Raw genomic sequence first — 19,864 nt, 5'->3', positions numbered from 1 at the left:
CTGCAACAGAAATTAGTAACAGAGAGTGGATGGTTGCTGTGTGATGAATCTCATCTTGTAGCTTTTAATCTTTTGTAACTTTTGTGCTTGAGGAATAGGACAGAACTTGGTAACTTACAACTGAAGACACCTTCCAGAGCAGTTAGCCAAGTTTTATGGGCTACTCTGGTGAGAGTTTGAAAACAATAAGTGAAGAGAGAAATGTATTTGCAGGCTTTCCTTATGAAATTTCAGAGGGGAAGGAATACTGAGAACTTTGTTAGAACTGGGCTACTGGCATAAAGGCTGGCTTCATTCTGCTGCCCATGCCCAGAGAGTTTGATCAAGGCAGAATTTGAAAGTAATGATATGCTTTGCACAAGATAAAGAACTGAGAAATTCAACATATAAAGTTGGAAAAATTCATACAATTTAAGGTTACTGGCACTGAGACTAAATATTAAAGCTGCAATTGTTAGAGATATTACCATGATTAAGGATGTCCCAACTGCCTTAAGTTGAAACAATGGAAGGATGCCTGAGGTGATTCCACCCAGGAATGGTAAAAATGCAAACTCTTCTATAAAAGAAGAAATCTCTTCAAGGTCACAATTTACTTTGACCCTGGATTAACAACATTGCCTGTGTCCTTCATATCTTGTATTGATTTTAGAAGAATGGAAAATGCATGCAGTGGGTCATGAAGTCCACAAGGTTCCAAGAGCCACCACAAAGACATGGTATATGAGGTAGTGCACGATGACCCTGATAGGCCAGGGAAGCTGTGGGAGGATAGACTGTGTTTTGCAGTGGAGACCCAAAGATATTTTGGATACACCAGGAATATGCAAGGGCTACCAGTGGAGCACTACTGGCTCAGGGTGAAGTTTTCCTGGGCTGCTCAGCCCAGATGGAGGGGCAGAACTGAAAAATCCAGAGACTGCCAGATGTTGGCCGTGAATTACAAGTGCTTGATGTTTGCCTAATGGTTGTTGACTTTGCATTGGTCAAGCCTTTCCTTGTTATGCCTTATAGAAATGTAAATGTTTTGTGTCATTATATGTTGAAAGTATGTAACTTGTTTGATTTTATAGGACTCACAGTTAAACAATCTTAAATCTCAGATAAGACTTGGCATTTTGAAAGACTCTTAAAGTTGGTAAAGATTATGGGTACCTTTAAAGTTGGACTGAAAGCAATTTATAATATGAGGTCTATTGGGAGCCAGGAGTGGAATATGGTAATTTAAATGTATGCCCGCCCCACCCAGACTTAGCTGTTACTGTCTGCAGCCAGACTCCTACTATAGGGGGTGAGCATGCCACTGAGGGTGAACCTGAATTCCAGCCTAAAGTATGCAGAGTGAGCTCTGGGGGTCCTCCTGGTGCTGGTGGTGCTGGGTGTTTTGTTCTGTTAACTCTTTTGGATCTGTGAAAGGGGGGCAGATTCTTTCTCTATTATGGAACTTCCCCTAGGTCTGTCAGCTTCAAATAAATCCCTTCCTCCCATAAACTGTCTGGTTCAGAAGTTCATCCTGGCAGCGTGGAGCTGACTACAACACTGTGGAAGTAAGTACAAGGTTCACATAGTCTCTGCCACACAGCCAAACACTCTATCATCTCAAGAAAAGCCACATGAGTGAGTTGCAAGCCAAGCTAGCCAGTTGGCTTATGGGATATGTCCTAGCTGAAGGCATGAATGACAAACCACTCTTCTGTTCTTATCTACCTTCATCCATTCCTGGACATTTTTGTTGAACAAAATGAGGCTAAAACATCAATGAAAACCGACAGTGTTTAAACCCAATAATAAAGTTTGAACATTCAAAACAAATCAAAATTTCCAAACTATTCATGTTGGCTTCTCAAAATTAAAAGATTATTGAAGTAAATACTAATTTGTGTGCTTTTACAATTGATGTGTTTTTACTGTCATGGCTCACTGAGCCAGTACTTTCCAAATGACTAATGCACCAAGATACAAAATAACGCAGAAGTAAAAACACAAGATTGAACACTGGATGTCAATAATGACACAGAGAACAATGCTTACGAGTATGGTTTTCTACTCACTCTGCACCTAACCTCTAAGAAACGGTCACTTGCCGGGCAGGGGAGATGATTCAATGGTAGAGTGCCTTTCTACCATGAACAGAGGTCTGTGTTCCATCCCCAGCACTGGTGTGTGGCACATGCCTGCAATCCTAGCACTCAGAAGGATAAGACAGGACGTTCAAGGTTATCCTCAGCTATGTATTGAGTTTGAGGCTATCCTAAGCTACATTAACTGTTACTTGTCAAGTTAGAGTGTGGCACCAAAGAAGATGCAGGCATCTGAAAGGCTCCTTACAAGATTCCTCTCTCTTCCAAGGACATATATGTATGAGGCTGGGACTTATCCAGCTACTTCAACCAAAGTAGCACACAGAAAGATGGAGGCAGGAGACATGAGAAATAGCTGCTTTTGTGTGAGCCAAAGAGCCTTGCCAAAATATAAAACAATACCTCTGTTCTTACTGATTTTGTTTTGAAAAATGGAATTGTTTTTCATAAAACCTGTTACTGATAGGAAATGTGGCTATAGCTGTTTTTAAATACATCAGTAGGTATATCTTGTTAAATTTGTCAGGTTCTTTCGTTTTGTTTTGTTTTGTTTTGTTTTGTTTTGTTTTGTTTTGTTTTGTTTTGTTTTGTTTGTGCTACTGGGGATTGGATCTAGTGCCTCACTCATTCTAGACAAATGTTCTGCCACTGTTCTACACAGTCAGATCTTTAAAATTTTTATTTTGAAACAGGGTCTAAGTTGCCCACATTGGCCTTGAATTCATCCTGTAGTTCAGGCTAGTCCTGAACTTGAATCCTCCTAGCTCAGCCTTTCAACCAGTTCACTTTCTCTTAATGCAGTAAATATTGACAGACATAACCACACAAACAAAAGCTCTTGGGGTCTTCAATAATATTTACAAGGATTAAAGGGTTCCTGAGAATAATGTTTGAGGATCATTACTCTAATGCATTTATCAAAAATCTGACACAGAGTGCCATGGAATCCACCCTGAACACCAGATAATGCAGATCAGATAATGCAGACAATGCCTATGTTTCAGTTCCAGTGGTACCATAGAAGCCTGTCACCTTATTTCATGACAACCTCAAACCTCCAAGGCCTAAATTAATGCAATTAACACTCCCACACTCACCATTTTGCAGAAATAATCTCTACAATGTGATTTTACTGTTTCTTTTACCTGCTTAGGCAGCTTTTAATTTTATTTTTGTTTTGTTTTCGAGATAGGGTCTCACTCTAGCCCAGGCTGACCTGAAATTCACTATGGAGTCTCAGGGTGGCCTCGAACTCATGGCAATCCTCCTATTTCTGCCTCCCGAGTGCTGGGATTAAAGGCGTGTGCCACCATGCCTGGCTTTTAATTTTATGTTTAAATCTGATTTTAATTTGAATTTAACATGACTGTCCTCTCTATATTTATCCATAGTTTAGTGCTGCTTCTCAACTTTTGTCAGAAAAACTATTTTTTGCAGATGGCAGTGACCACTGGGTGACACAAAACTCATCAAAATGCTAAAAATAAGTAGACTATTGAGTGATCAGTGCTAAATAAGGCATCTGTGTCACTCCCCCCCCAACCCCCCGCCAAAAGTCCATCTATAGTCACCATGCAATACTCAGGGAACAGTGCAGAAAAGGAAAGAGAAAAGAATTAAGAGTAAGAGGAGGGGAAGGGTGCTTCAAAATGCTATCTTCTGGACTTGAACTGTCCACTGCTTCATGACCTCACAGCAGCCGTCATTACCTGTACCAGACCTGTACACTGTTGAGCTCATCCACGTTCTGTCATGCGTGATGGAGGAGAGAAAAAAGATATCAAAAACGACAATGTACTAGCTGAAAAGGCGGGAGTCAATGGCAAGGGAGTAGGGGAGGAGGGCAAAAGAGGGTAATGAGAGAAGCATATGATCAAAATACATTATATACATTTATAAAATTGTTAATAAAAGTTTGAAAAAATAAAAAGATGAGCCAGGTATGTCAGCATACACCTTTGATGCGAGCACTCAGGAGGTTAACAAGAAGATCCCCATGAGTTCAAGGCTATCTTAGGGTTACAGAGTGAGTTCCAGGTCATCCTGAGCTACAATGACACCCTGCCTTCTAAAAAGAAAAATGTTAACATCACTCAATAGGGGAATCTTTGCATTTGAAACATGCTGTAAGTCCCTTCATGTAAGCTGGCCTCCCTTCAGTACACTGCTGCCTGTGGCCCAGCCTTTGATTCCTAGAAGCCTGGTGATACCAGGTCCACATCTCACCACATGAGAATTTGCCAGGCAGGTACTCCTGTGTGGACACTGAACTGAGACGACATATACACTGAGCATCTGAAATTGTCATGTTTTCATTTAGACAAGAAAATTACTAAGAATTTTTAAATTACAGTGTTGAAATTTAAGATGTTTCCACTTTGTCTACAGTCATGTGAGAGGACTATAGCAGAATCTTTCCCAGGGCACATGTGGCTTGGGAGGTCTTAATCTCAGGGACCCTGAGACTCTGAGCCCTATCTATCACCACCTCAGTTATCAGCCGCAGTGTCTTGAGCAGGTGAAGCATTTTCACTTAACCCAAAGTACACCTGTGGTTAACAAAGCTTATATGCTTTTTGTGCCTACAGTATTAACTGATAAAATGCATGACTGAATATTAGCCAAGGTATAAATAATGTATCTTGATATATCACAACTTCTTTTAAAATCCTATCTTTTCTTACCTCTTCTATTTAAAAGAAGAAAATACAAGCTTTGCATATAACTCTAATTTTTGCATTGTCCTGGATGTCTGTATTTCAAATATCATACACACAACCTTGCAAATGAACGAACAAGACATAAATGCCCTGCCTGAGTAGGTCCCACAACCACTGCACAAAAGCCTCCAGCTCCCCTTGGCAATCAGAACAACAAGCTTAGCAGTGTGGGGCCCCTATTTACTCTCATCTCTTCCTATTCCTGGGAAACTCTTCCTGGTCCATGAAAGATATATGGAATGGAAACAAAGGTAAATATTTTACCTGTTGTTTTATTTTACATCATTAAAAAAATCACTTGGAAACTTTATTCCTTTTAAATTCTTTGACTTTAATCATTGGAGTTCTAAAGTAATTGCTGTACAGATGAATTTTAAGAAATATTACCCTATGAATTTCAGGAAAATTGTCTTAAGTGGCAAAGGTTTTTAAATTAATATGGATCAGAAATTAATGGTATACACAGAATGACAGGAAATAATAAAACCTTAAGTTCACATTTTTAAAAAACACCCCCAAACAACATCAAAGCACCCTGGTCCCCTAAGAAACTTTCCTTTTCACATTTGTGATTTTCTTTCCTCTAAACTATCATGGGAAAAGATATTTTTCACTCAAAAATATGGCTGTCAATTTAGAGTGACTAAATAATAAATTTCCCTAGCAGTACTTCCATACAGTGTGGAATAGATAGCCAATCAAGACTTCTCAGAAGTCTTCTTGTAAATCAAAGTAGGAAATATCACCTTTTGCATCCAAAAATTGGATTCATGGCTATGTCTACATTATACAAACCTATACTCCAGCTTGTTTGGTGCCTTATGGAAATATTGTAAATATACCAAGTTTGTTCCTTAAACTAATTTAGACACTTTAGTTGTAGATAGCATCTCTACATACCATGTACAAAAAAACCAAGTAAGTACAAACAATTGTTTTTCTGCTGTGAGCAATGGTTTACGCTTTGAATAGCCACATTTTTGTAAAAACCTGTCATTCTGGGGCCAGCAGAAATATGATAGAATGACCATCCATCCAGAACAAAAACAGATATGACAGTCCACATGCTAGGTAGAGGGACATACAGACTTCTGAGAGGACCAGCAAGCCATGCCAAGGAGGATGAAGAGGATCACATCTGCTTCCTGGCCTCCTGCTAGGTATAAAGTTCCACAATGTACTTCAGTCTGCTCCTACCCCATGAAAGCACCACACTAGTGTATTTAATTAAGTTTGCTCACACAAGATCCCTGTGTCCTATGTCCCAGCAGAGGGCCTGAAGTAGGAATTTTGTTCATGGGCTGAGGAAATGGTTCATCAATCAAGAGAACTTGTTGCTCAAGCATCAGGTCTCCTGGGCCAGAGACCACCAAGTTCAACTTCCCAGAATCCAAATAATAAGCTGGGCATGGGCATACACATCTGCAACCACAGAATGTGGGGGTGGAGACTAAAGAATCTCTGGGGCTCTCTGACAGCAGCTCTAGGTTGAAGGAGACACTTATCACAAGGAAACATGTGGGTGAATGATAACAGAATGACACCTACATTCTTCTCCAGCCTCTACACACACACATCTACACACACACATTCACACACTCATGGGATGCATTTGTACACACACACACACACACACACACACAAATTCTTGTTCATGATCTTAAAGTCAATTTTCTTTAACATAATACTCGGACAACTGGTAAATGAGAAAATACATTGCTAAGTAAAGGTAGATGACACACAGACACTTACCCGAGCTTCTGGATCACTCTTACCTTTCCCAGTATCAGGGTCAACAACCACAAAAGGAACACATTTAAGAGTCATAGAGAGTTCAGGGCACCACTGCCATGGAGTGCTATCTCCACCAGCACAAAGACAATGGCTTAGGGAAGAAAGATGTAGGGGAGCCTAAGGTAGAAACTAGGAATGGAGTCATTGTTTGGCCTTAGAAAGCAAAGACATACAGCTAGGGGATGCACCAAGATCACTGAGCCCCACTGATAACTGACAAGGGAGTTGGGGTGTTCTGAGGAATAGAAGAGCTCATGAGAATTTGAGCCTTCAGCTAGACACCAAACATAAAGTACAGAGCTTCAAGATGCCAGGAATGGTGGGGAGAACTGGTCTGCAAGCAGGGATCTTTCTACCCAATACACCTCTATGTCCATCTAGAGGCATTACATCTCCAGCTGCAGTTTGCTGATTTCTAAAACCTCAATGCATAAATGACAGTCTCCACAGAGCCCACAATATGACCTGTGCTATTGATAGATGCTCACAAATGTGCAACTGCAACCAAGTTAAAGGTGAGGTAGCCTCTCTGGATAAATGTGGAAATCTTTCTCTTTTTACTTGAATACCATCAGATCTTTTATATAGAGGGGAATTTAGGTTTTATTTTTCTATAATCATGAAATTCTCTGAAAGTTTCATCACTTAATATTTAATTCCCCAGGATCCCACTTAGCATTACCGATCACTTACACTTAGCTTTCAAGACTCCAGTATCAATCAATATTGACCCTGTCTCTTAGGAAAGCATTAAAATACTTAGTTGTGGTGACAGAGTGGCATCAGGATAATAAAGAAAAAAATCAGTAAGGATTGTGGACAGGCAATAGATTTAAAAAAAATCAATTAAAAAATCAATGCCATTTTCATTTTGTCACAAAAATTCTGAGTCAGAGACAATGCCAAATCAAAACGAAAATGCCTGGTTTTATTGGCATTTATGGCAATATTAATTAAATGAAAACTCTCTCCTGAATGACTGATAAGGCATACAAGGGAGAAAACTGTTAACAGATTCACACATGTATTTTATTTCAGTAAGATGCTTACATGGTGTTTGCAACAGAAGCTGATAGGGAAGGAAACTGTCTAATGTTCTGAGCTTACCACTAAATACATTAAAACATTTCAATATTACTTATGTTAATAGATATAAATCACTACTCTGATTATCTACCATAAAAAGTTCTCACTGCTTTATCACACTTTTGTAGCTGGGAGTACATGCAACACTCACTTTCTTTACCTAATGCTAGCTTAGGCATGGATAGACTCTGGCATGAAGCACATTGCTCCTCAGACCCTGAGAGCCTCTGGCAAGAGACACAGTATTGTGCAGTTCCTGCCTCCATCAATGCCCTCCACAGTCTGGTGATGTCTGAGTTCCCAGTGAATCATCCCCAAGCACAATATGGTTTCAGGTGGGGTCATAATAAAAAAATTAACAGTCAAAAGAAAACATGATTTTTTAAATAAAATAACAATGTTGGGCTAGAGAGATGGCTCAGTGGTTAAAGGAACTTGCTTGCAATGCCTGACAGCCTAGGTTCAATTCCCCACTACCCACATAAAGTCAGATGCACTAGGTAGCACATGCATCTTGATGTTGTTTGCAGTGGTAGGAGGACTGAGTATATATATTCTCTCTCTCTCCCCCTCTCTCTCTCCCTCTCCCTCTCTCTTGCTCTCACTCTCTCTCTCTCTCTCAAATAAATAAATACTACCAAATCAGATTTCCAGAGACTCAGAGGATCACAACATCTCATCACTGAAGCAAACCAAAAATGAACCCAACATGGCTCAGGAAAATTTTGTAGAAGAGGGGGTAGAAAGAATGGCAGAGCCACATGTTGGGTCATGTATGCAGAGACATTTATCCTACTCATAACTATGGGCTAACTCCAGAATGCATGACCCATATACCTCAATAGGGAGGGGCCAGAGGGAAGGGGTAGGACATGGATGACTCTAACAATGGTACCAAATTGACTGTATTTGCTGAGCACAAAACTGATTAACACCAGCCTTCTCACAAACTCAAGAAACCTGAAGGATAAGAAAGCAGGGACCAGCTATGCAGCTCCAGTACAACTTCAGGCATCCTCCACAACCTCCCTCCCCCAACCACCAAGGCAGGCAACCACTGGAGACCTGGGGAAAGGAACTCAGCTACACAGTACCCAGCACAGGTGATCAGAGCAGCTGACCCACCAACTCAGCGAGCCTAATGCAGTAAAGAGGTAGGTACACAAGTGGGCACACAGCATAGATGAGACCAAAGCCATGTGAAAAAGTAACATGGCCTACTTAAACTGGATTGGTACTTGTCTCAAAGACTGGTATATAGGCCTGCATTGTAAGTGCTAATCTCACCTTCCAGGCCAAGGCAGGTAATGGGCTATATTTGATAGGTGATCGATCAGCTTTGGCTTTCTTGACTAAGCTGTATGTTTAGCTCATCCTTTGTTGCTTCCTGATTTATAGTACCTTTGTCTTCTTCTTCTATCATTTTTGGAGACAAGGTCTCACAGGGAGCAGGCTGACCTGGATTCCTTTAAAGAAAAGAGATCTCAGCCTCCCAGTTTACAGGATTAAGAGTATGGAGCAACACACACTCTTAGGGATTTAGAATTTGCAAGATTACTGATTTGTTTTAATGTTCACTCTTGCTTTTATATATATATATATATATATATATATATATATATATATATATATATATACACACTTTGTGCTGGTTTTAACTCAATGTGTATATTCCTCAGTTGAATGCAAGAATTTGCCTGTATCTTACTCTACCCAGCCTACTGGAATACTTCCAAAGCAGGAAAACCCAACATGTAGGGTCACTTCTGATGTTACTCTGTAAGTCATATAAGAGCCACACCTGCACCTTAAGCTCCTACCCTGAAGATACATAACATCAGACTTACATGTCTAAGAATATTGCAGATAATTAGAAAATCCAAGCATCAAATTAACTCAAGATGAAAAAATCTCTACAATACAAGAAATACAAAAAATCAAGACAATATAATTCCACCAAAAACTATAAATCCACCAAAAATGACCTCCAGTGAGACTGCCTTAGATGAAATGCCTGACAAAGATTCCAAAAGAATGATTATAGCTACATTCAAAGGAATCAGAGAATAAAACAAACTCCTGAAGGAAAACACAGGAAACCAATTTAATGAAACAAGGAGGTCAATACAAGATGAGTAAGGAAATAGAAATACTGAAGAAAAACCAATCAGAAACACTAGAAATGTAAAACACAGTAAGTCAAAAAAATTCTGCATAAAGTCCCACCAATAGAATGGATGAAAGAAAGAATGGAATGTCTAAACTAGAAGAGCAGGTGGCAGATCTAATGCAGTCCAACAAAGAGAAAGACAAGCTAATAGAAAGGTATGAGTGGAAATTTCAAGATATCTGGGGATACTATGAAAAGATCAAATATAAGAATTCAGGGTATAGTAGAAGGAGAAGAATTTCAATCTAAAGGCATAATAGGTGTTTTCAACAAAATCATAGAAGAAAATTTCCCCCATTTGGGGGAAAGCAATTCCAAAAGAGGTACAGGAAGCCTTTAGAATGCCAAACAGACAAGACCGATTAAACTATTTTAACACAAAAACCAAAGAAAATTTATTGAAAGCAGTAAAAGAGGAACAGAAAGCCACTTATAAAGGCAAGCCCATCATGATAACAGCAGATTACTCAACACAAACTTTAAAAGCAAGAAAGGCTTGGAATATTGGATTCCAAGTTTTGAAAGATGACAAATGTCAACAAAGATTACTTTATCCAGCAAAGCTATCCATCTACATTGATGGAGAAATAAGGATATTCCACAATAAAAACAGGCTAAAGGAATATATGACTACTAAGCCAGCTCTACAGAAAATGCTTGAAGGGATCCTTCACACTAAAGCAAAAAGGAAAGCACACACATGAGGAAACGGGATAAAATAATACATACTCAAATAACAGTTAAAACGAGAATAAAGGGAAATTTGGAAGCACTACAAAATAAGAAGAATGGCAATAATAAATACATACATTTTGATAATAACTCTTAATATCAATGGTGTCAATCTCCCAACCAAAAACACAGGCTTTTAGAATGGGTTAGAAGGCAAGATATTTGTTGTTGCCTCCAAAAACCTCACCTCTCCATAAAAGAGAGACACTATCTTAGGGTGAAAGGATGAAAAACAGTATTTCAAGCCAATGGGCCTCAGAAACAAGCAGGAGTTGCTATCCTGGTATCTGACAGGATAGACTTCAAACCAACATTAGTGAGGAAAAATAAAGAAGGTCACTTTATCCTGATTAAAGGAAAAATTCAACAGGAAGACATTACAATTCTAAACATATATGTACCTAGCATGGGGGCTCCCAAATTTATCAAACCAACACTATTAGACTCAAGATCACAGATAACACAAGCACAATTGTACTGGGTGACTTCAACACCCTACTCTCATCAATTGACAGATCAGCCCAGCAAAAAATAAACAGAGAGACATCTGGATTAATGATGCCATAGAACAAATGGACCTAACAGACATCTATAGAACATTTCATCCAAATGCTGCATAATACACATTTTTCTCAGCAGCACATGGAAAAGTCTCTAAAATAGACCATATTTTAGGACACAAAGCAAATCTTAACAAATACAGGGAAACTGAAATAATTCCTTGTACTCTCTCTGATCACAGTGGGATTAAATTACATATCAACAATAAGAAAAACTACAGACTGGCGACTAAGCAGTACACTACTGAATGATGAATGGGTCACTGAAGAAATCAAAAAAATTCATAAAATAAAATGATAATGGAACACAACATAACAAAAGCTTTTGGACACAATGAAGGCAATCTGAAGAGGAAATTTTATAGTTTTAAGCGCCTATATTAAGAAATTAGAAAGGTTGCAAGTAAACAACTTAATGCTTCACTTTAAGGCCTTGGGGAAAAAAAGAACAAAGCAAAGCAAAAATCAGTAGATGGCAAGAAATAATAAAAATTAGAGCAGAAATTAATGGAATAGAAACCAAAAAATATACAAAGAATCAATGAAACTAACTGCTCTCAAATTGGACTGGAGGCCCGCTCTATGGGAGGGAATACATGCCTGGTACTGATAACCTAATCAAAAGCCTATGGCGGGAGGGGGGGGGGACATTAGCATTAGGAGTGTAAGACCTGCTCTTGTCTGACTAAACGCATACATTATGTTCACCAAACTTCCCTGTAATCACTTTACCTAGTGTTCATATCCACATATTAAGCTACCCTCACTTTTGGTTAGAGAAGCTTCTCTTTTCAGATGGTGGTGACCACTGAGACACCCAGAAGGCACTATAGTGCTGAGAAGAAACGACAGAGGAGTGTTCAGCCCTGAAACATCTCTATCACACCCTCCAAGGCTCAGGGTACATTGCAGTAGAGGTGGCAGAAAAAAATGTAAGAGCCAAAGGAAGAGTAACACTGCTTACAATACAATTGTCCAGACATAAATAGGCCTCAATATCCACAGCCTCGCAGTGCCTAGTACTAACTTCACAAGACCTTTATAACAGCAGGAAAAGATGATGATATCAAAATAAAAGAGAGACTAACAGAGCAAGGGAGGGGATATGATGGAGAATGGATTTGTGAAGGGGAACATGTGGGAGGGGGTGGGATTATTATGGTTGTCTGTACTTATGGAAGTTGTCAATTCTTTAAAAATGCCAAAAAAGAAAAAGTAATGTAATGAGATAATGATCAAAATACACTATGTACATTTATGAAATTTGTCTATAAAAAAGTGCAAAAAGGAAACAATCTTCATTGCCAAATCAGATTAGAGATATTCTATAACTGTATTATACTCCAAATATTTCAATTTTAGACATCAAAATTTCAAATACAAGTGACAATAATATACATATTTTTAAGTTTCCATGTAAGTATCCCAAGGAATCTATTTAATAGCTAACATTAGTTCTATTTGTGTAGTACTAGGTAATTTTTTTTACTCTTGCTTCTCCTGATAAACTGAAATATAAGTGTTTTAAGGGCAGATAAAACTGTTATTTTTCCATTGTTGAAAACATTTGACGAGTGATATTTTTGACAGGTTTCAATATTACCTCCTCCATTTGATGAGAATTTGCCTTGATATAATTAATTATATGTAGCATTGTCATAAACGTACACAATGTGCCTCCAAAGGTAGAAGACCATGTCATTGGAGGATATATGCAAATGCTAAGAATCTTAAATTAGGTACTTTTTTTATAACTAGTAGCAAACTTATTCTTAATAAAAATTCTATACTTGATCTTGAAGCACTTATAAAAACCTGTACAATTATTTTTCCATCTTCTTCTATTCTCTGCATTCTTATTGTATGGTATACCAAACACCCAGAGGCACCCAGGATATGCTCTTTTATTAGTGTTATGTTCTAAAGAGTTATCATCAGCCAAAATCAGGATGTAAGTAGAATAATTCAACATCTAGATTCAAAATATAAAATCCTCATATTTTCAAATCTTCTATTGGGTAAATTATTCCATCTATTTCTTTCTCTTCCTAAGTCTCAATTTTTGCTATAACCACAAAAATATACCCCATGAGGAATCAAACTGAGTATTCCCTAACACAAGAAGTAAAATTGGCCGTGCGTGGCTGCGTCGGAGGAAGGGCGCGCTGCGCGCGGGCCTGGGGCCGGGCTCGCCGAGGAGCGCCGCGTGCTTGTGCGGGTCGCCGCCCGCCGCGCTTCCTCGGCCCGCCGCCGCGCCTCTGGACGTGGTGGCCGCGCCGCCCGACCTGGTGAGCGGCCCCGGTCCGGCCCGCCGCCGCCGCCGCTGCCGCCCGGGCTTCGTCCCCGAGCGCTAGGGTGTGCGCCTTGGCCAGGGGAAGAGGAGAAGGCTGAGAAACCGAACAACAGCCGAGGAGGCCGCGCTGGCTCACCAGCAGGGCAGGCCAGCCGACCGGTTGTTAGCTGCAGGGAAGTACGGAGAGGCACTGTCCTGTCACTGAAAGGCTCCGGCGTCCCCCGCGGAAGCCATGAGGCTGACCCAGTCTGAGCAGGCTCTCGTCCCTGCTCTGCGGAGGGGAGCCGCGGGAAACGGCCGCTGCTCCTCCCGGAGAGGTGCGAGGGCCGCAGCGGAGCTCGGGCGAGACGAGGGCCCTCTGCGGGGCGGCGGGGGCCAGGCCCTCCATCTGGCCCAGAAGCACAGCGCTTCCACAGAGAAACACCCCCCTGAAGCCCAGGGCCTTCCACGGGGATCCGACACACTGCTGTTTTCACTTCAGCGAGAGGGAGCCAGCAGCGCCGCGTACCGGCAGCACAGCCCCAAGGAGGAGAAAACCATCACGGAGGAGCAGGCCACCAAGATTGCAGCTCCTGGGGCCGAGAGTGAAAGGTTGAGGGAGAACAACAGCTCCAGGCCACACTGGTGAGAGGCGCTGTGCAGAAGGAGCTGGACGTGGACGCCGACTTGGTAGAGAAGTCGGAGTTGTGGAGCCCCCCACCCCACCCCACCCCACTCAGAGCCATCCGCAGCCTCTTCCTCGTGGCAGAAGCTCGCCACAAACACCGGGAAGGCCAAGGGCATTCCAATCCCCGATCCGCCCCCACTGGACTTCCCATCTCCAGAACTGCCACTCATGGAGCTCTCGGAGGATATGCTGAAAGGATTCATAATCAATTAATGGGAGGCCGTTGGAGAGAGAGTAACAGTTAATCCAGGAAAGAGGAGAGGGAAAGCCAGAGGGTCATCCCGGCAGTGCTCACGGCCAGTTTACATAATTAATCAGGGTGCATATTAGTTCTAACTCTGTGTGTTATATGACACATCATTTGAAACTACAGAAGTGACCTGTATTTTAAATGATGCGTGAGTGAGAGTAACGCTAGCTAGCAACATTTGTAAGAGATCAATAAAAGCATTGTGTTTCAAAAAAAAAAAAAAGTAAAATTACCCTGTTTAAATCCATGTTTGAACATTTTTTTACGTCAGAAGAGGAAATACTTTGATGTGTGCTGGGAGAACTCCACACAGGCACACATATCTGTCAGTGGTCGCTGCTGCTGCTGCTGCATTTAATAAGAATGGCAAATCTGATAGCAATGTTTAAGTCCATGTCAAGTCAATATAAAAACATTCCAACTAGGTGTTTTGGCGCACACGTTTAGTCCCAGCACTCAGGAGGCCAAGGTAGGAGGGTCACTGGAGTTCAAGGCCAGCCTGAGACTACATAGTGAATTAATTCCACGTCAGCCTGGACTAGATCAAAACCCTACCTTGAAGAAAGAAAAAAAAAAAAAAAAAACATTCCAAAGTACACTGACTCTCACAGTGGAGGAATTTTAATCTACTTCATTGTGTCTTTTGCTTTTTCCTTTTGAGATATTATCTTACTATGCAGCCCATACCAACAAAGATCTGGTAATCCTCCTGTCTCAGCCTCCCACATGCTAAGATTTATAGAAATGCACCACCAAGCCCAGCCATCATTTGTTTAAAGAGATTTTTAGCACCCTTTTAGTACATCACATTAAAAAGAATGATAACAAAGGGAATCTATAAAAGCAGGCTCTGGACAGAGGAATCTGGCCTCTGGCATGGTCTGTGGTATATTGGCTTGCCTGTTCCTATTAATAATCCTAATATGGTGTGTATGACTTAATACTACTTTAAAACCAAAATAAGATATAGGAGAAAATTCAGTTTAAAAACATAATAAGGCTCACTGCATATAAAGCCTTGTATGTTCCTGACACTGTGAAAAAATGCAAATATTAATAAAAGTTAATACTGTTTTCCTCAGATTTGAGCCCTTTGTGGTGTGGGACTGAACCAGAGGGCAGCCACACCAGCAATCATTATAATTTACCCCTTGCCTGCCAAGAAAGGCCCTGTATGAGTAATTCTAAGCATGACCCAGCTTCACAACTTGTAAATTATGCCAGTTTCACAGGTAAGGAAACAGGCTCCCTCAAAGAGGTTAAACTATTTCAAACAGTTGGTCTGGCTGCAAATCCAAATTTTCATTACATCATATATGGCAAAAATTTCTGATTAAGAAAGCAAATAGCACATATACCAAAAAAGCAAGAAATTTTTCAAGGAATTGTTTGACATTAAAACCAGTCATTATTTTCACTGACTAGGGCATTTGTGAACACAGGTCTTTCCAGCCAAGGTACTGGAAGTCAGTATCAGAATTCCTGCAAGCAGGATGGTAGATAACAGAGTTTGACCTGATTTTAGCAGGGAGTTAAGGTCCAAGAGCCTAATTTCAAATGGAGGAACACAAATGCTCAATTACCAAGCACGAGTACAAACAACAAACACTGTTTTAAACATAAGTACATCATACTTTCTAGGAATGTTCAAATCCATTGTCTCACTTATTCTTAAGAGTTGAATAAGCCTGCAAACATGTAAATTAGTTGGTGATTGAAGTAATAAAGTGTGGAGAGGTTGAATTACTTCCCAAAGACTCCTAGCAAATCAATGGCAGGGCTGACACTACTGCACAGCTGTCTGCACATTATAATCCTGCATGCAGTACCCACTTCAGGACTCTGTAGGGATTCTTCTAGAGTCGATCAATAAGCAGAAAAGCTGCAGCTCTGAGCAGGCTTATTCTTATTCTCTCAAGTCCTGGACTTGGGTTTTGTTATGAATGAGCAATCAAACTTTCAACAGAGCCTGTGAGATTTTATGGTATGTTCCCAAAGCCACATAACCGGTAAATGATAGACCCCACATTTGGCTCTAGGTCAAGGGATGTCAGGCCCCAGTGGCCTTCCTGGGTTAGTTTCAGTTAGGTAACCTTCCCATATATTTCCATGTGTGTTCCATGTTCTTGAAGTAAAGGAAGTAAGCAAGTTAAATGTTACATACTCAGACAAAAATCACTACCAGCACTTGGTCGTTAAGTTAATAACCATGAAACCTTGTTCCTTTTTCAGACAGAGTATGGCTGAGCTGATAGGTGGAAATACTGCCTGGCTACCTACCCATACCCAGGCAGGTGATCGATCATGTCTTGGTGTATTGTCCCAGATGAAGTACAGCTGTTATGATTGCTCAGGAAACCTGAAGTAATGCCGCAGCAGCTTCTACCCTCCTGACTGAAATGCTGTCATGTATTTCTTTTCCCTCTGAGTTTATCTTCTAACCCTGGAGGCAAGACTAATATTTAACAGAACTTGCATTCCTAAAGAGCACCTGACAGGATGTAAGGGTCCAGCCGTATCCTGTCTTCTGAAAGGGACACATAAAACTACGGGTTGTTGATACAAACCTTTCTTCCACCATCTTCATCATAAAGCCTCTCCTCTTCTTTTTCCTAATATTAAAAAAATTCAGTAATCAAACATCTGCAAGAAGGTTACTAAAAATAATTTCTTAATCTCCCCTGCATTCCCCTCACCTCTTCTGTCAAGTTAAATTCTTTCTTGTCAAAAATATCACCAGCTCCAGAACCCGTTCTGACTGCTAATCCTACCACCAACCACATTCCTCCCAATTCCTCCCATTTCACTGAACACTACACCTTTCTTAAGATAAATGCTTTGTTTCTATGTACAGCAGATTAAATGTTTATTATAGTTTGGATCTGAATGTTCAAAGATTCCCCTACAGGCTCATGCGTTTTGGTCCCTAGTTGGTGACACTGTTTTGGGGGGGTGGGGTTGTGGAGCCTTAAGTAAGTAGAGCCTCCCTAAAGCAGATCACTAGGGGATCTTTGAAGATTATACACATCCCTGGTTACAGCCCTCTCTTTGCTTCCTGGTCCACTGTGACATGAGATGTGTCCACCATGAACTCTGCAATGCCTTCCTTTCCTGCCATGATGGATGGAGACCCTTTAAAATCATGATCCAAGGGCTGGAGAGATGGCTTAGCGGTTAAGCGCTTGCCTGTGAAGCCTAAGGACCCCGGTTCGAGGCTCGCTTTCCCAGTTCCCACGTTAGCCAGATGCACAAGGGGGCACACGTGTCTGGAGTTCATTTGCAGGGGCTGGAAGCCCTGGCGCGTCCATTCTCTCCCTCTTCCTCTGTCTTTCTCTCTGTGTCTGTCGCTCTCAAATAAATAAATAAATAAATAATAAAATCATGATCCAAAATAAACCTCTTACCCCTTAAGTTGTTTCTATCTTGTATTTTGGTTACAAAAGTAACTTATGTAATGTTTGTACTCAAAATACAGCCTATTTATCATCTCTGTTGCACACTGATTTGTTTTTGCTTAATTAATATATGGAACCCTTCAATATGTTTCAGTCTGCCTTACTGTTTTCAAGGTTTTCTTGTCTTCCATGCTATGGGGAAGCACAAATTAATGAGCCAACCCCATTGACTGAATGCTGTTTGTTTATATCTCTTGTTTTTAATTAATTCTTTTGGGGCTAGCCCTAGCTACTAAAACAATTTCATAGAAAGCAGAAGTCCCTTTCTAAAATGCACTGATATGTCACCACAAGAAGCACCACTGCTTTCCTGTATCAATATTTACATATCAATATTATAAAATAGGGGCTGGAGAAATGGCTTAGCTGTTAAGGCACTTGCCAGCAAAGCCAAAGGACCCAGGTTTGATTCCTCAGGACCCATGTAAAGCCAGATGCACTAGGTGGTGCAGGCATCTGAAGTTTGTTTACAGTGGTGAGAGGCCCTGGTGTGCCTATTCTCACTCTCTCTCTCAAATAAATAAATAAATATTGTAAAATAAATCCTTAATCTAAATGTATTAAGTGCTAGGCATTATTTATCTTAGTTAAAAGGGGCAAACACATTGTTTACTATTTGCATTTTTTTAATTAGCACTGATATGGGTTTGTTTGAATTTAAAATTTGTGTACTCAATGAATTTTATATTTGTATCATTTGTCTTTTATTGCGATATCTTTGTATTAATGATTTATGAGCTCTATGTAAATTAGGAAAATTTTTATTTGTGCTCTGGTAGCTTAAATGTAGATGTATATCACCCATATCCTTAAACATTTTTGATTAAGCTTCCTACTTAAATGTTTAGCAAGTGGAGACCTGCTGGAGCAAGTGGTGTCATTGGGCACAGGATCTTGAGTCCAGCCGTACTAGGTGTTTCCTGAGTCAGCTTGTGCTTGCTGGTGCTGGTTCTGTCTCTCTACTGTGGATGGATGCCAAAGTGAGTCAAGTTCTTCCACTATGATGGGGCTTCTCCTAGAACTTGTAAACCTGAAGTAAACCCTTTCCTCCCATAAGCTGGTTCTGTCAGGTATTTGTCCCAGCAATGAAAAGGTAGCTGCAACAGTTCTGCAGATATTTTCTTCCTTACTTTGGCTAACTTTTGACTTTATTAAAATTTTTCCAAAGACAGTAAGTTTGATTTTCATCTAGAAAAATATGATTTAAGGATGATGGCTTCTTACACATAATGTAGAGTTTTGAGAATGTCCATCTTTGCTTTTAATCCTGTCACTCTCAGCAAGGCTCTGACAGATCCAAGCTTCCTGATACAAAGGCCTTTAACTGGACCCATGCTGCCCCCATAGCTGCACAAGAGCTGATAGCTCCAGGTTCCCCATCAGATTCAAGAAGAGTTACTCCTGTGTGCCAGGTAATGTGAAAGGTGACAATGACATTAACTGATCATACACTTCTCCTTCAAAAGCCATGAATCAACCAGAGACCATGGCTCAGGTGCACAAAGACTTTAAAGGGCCCAGAGAAACTGAGTGGTGCTAAAAGCACAAAGAAAACACTGCTACAGCCCCATGCAGGAAGACACACAGCCTCCCAAGAGGATGGTGGCATCACCAGGGAGCTGTGGAGAGGTGACAGCTGGACACAGAGAGGACAGGCAAGCAGTTTGCATAGCACAAATGGAGCAGGAAAGTAGAAGTCTGCTCTCAAGGAGAGAAAACACTTCACCCATCTCTTTAGTGAATACAGGAAAATGATCATGAAATTTTTATATAATTTTTTCCAAGGTAGAAAAATACCAAAAACCTATTAAAAGATTAACAATTCAAAGTCAGGAAACTGAGAGTTACATAAGACCTGACATTCCTATCTACGAGGCTTCAGCTACTGAGGACCCTGCTGGAGTGCCTGTAGCAGTCTCCAGGAGTGAGCAATGCAGGTATTTTGGAAGAGCCCTGACAGTGGTGGGTGGGTTTGCTTTCAGCATGCTACTGGTAATGCCCATATTCCTTTGGAAAAGAACTAAATGTTTTCAAAATCTTTACACATTATTTTATA

General features: G+C 40.5%; 2 protein-coding genes and 1 pseudogene across 2 annotated transcripts in view; 1 reads left to right on the top strand and 2 right to left on the bottom strand.

The window, feature by feature from the left end:
- LOC123458745 (protein TsetseEP-like) overlaps positions 1-13,737 on the bottom strand; it is a 45,590-nt gene extending 31,853 nt beyond the window's left edge. The window contains exon 1 of the mRNA XM_045143882.1: positions 13,573-13,737. The gene's annotated coding sequence lies outside the window, so the exon portion shown is untranslated. The remainder of the gene's footprint in view (positions 1-13,572) is intronic.
- On the top strand, positions 13,481-14,543 carry LOC101605026 (annotated as a pseudogene).
- A 77-nt stretch (positions 14,544-14,620) lies between these two features.
- The window catches only part of Dcdc2c (doublecortin domain containing 2C), a 122,863-nt gene continuing 117,619 nt past the window's right edge, over positions 14,621-19,864 (bottom strand). The window contains exon 10 of the mRNA XM_045143510.1: positions 14,621-14,701. Within this exon, the coding sequence (XP_044999445.1) occupies positions 14,621-14,701 (81 nt within the window). The remainder of the gene's footprint in view (positions 14,702-19,864) is intronic.

Source organism: Jaculus jaculus, chromosome 2 (genome assembly GCF_020740685.1).
Source record: "Jaculus jaculus isolate mJacJac1 chromosome 2, mJacJac1.mat.Y.cur, whole genome shotgun sequence".
Classification (NCBI taxonomy): domain Eukaryota; kingdom Metazoa; phylum Chordata; class Mammalia; order Rodentia; family Dipodidae; genus Jaculus; species Jaculus jaculus.
Note: the sequence above shows the minus strand (reverse complement) of the source record. Positions and strands in the feature narration are given on the sequence as shown.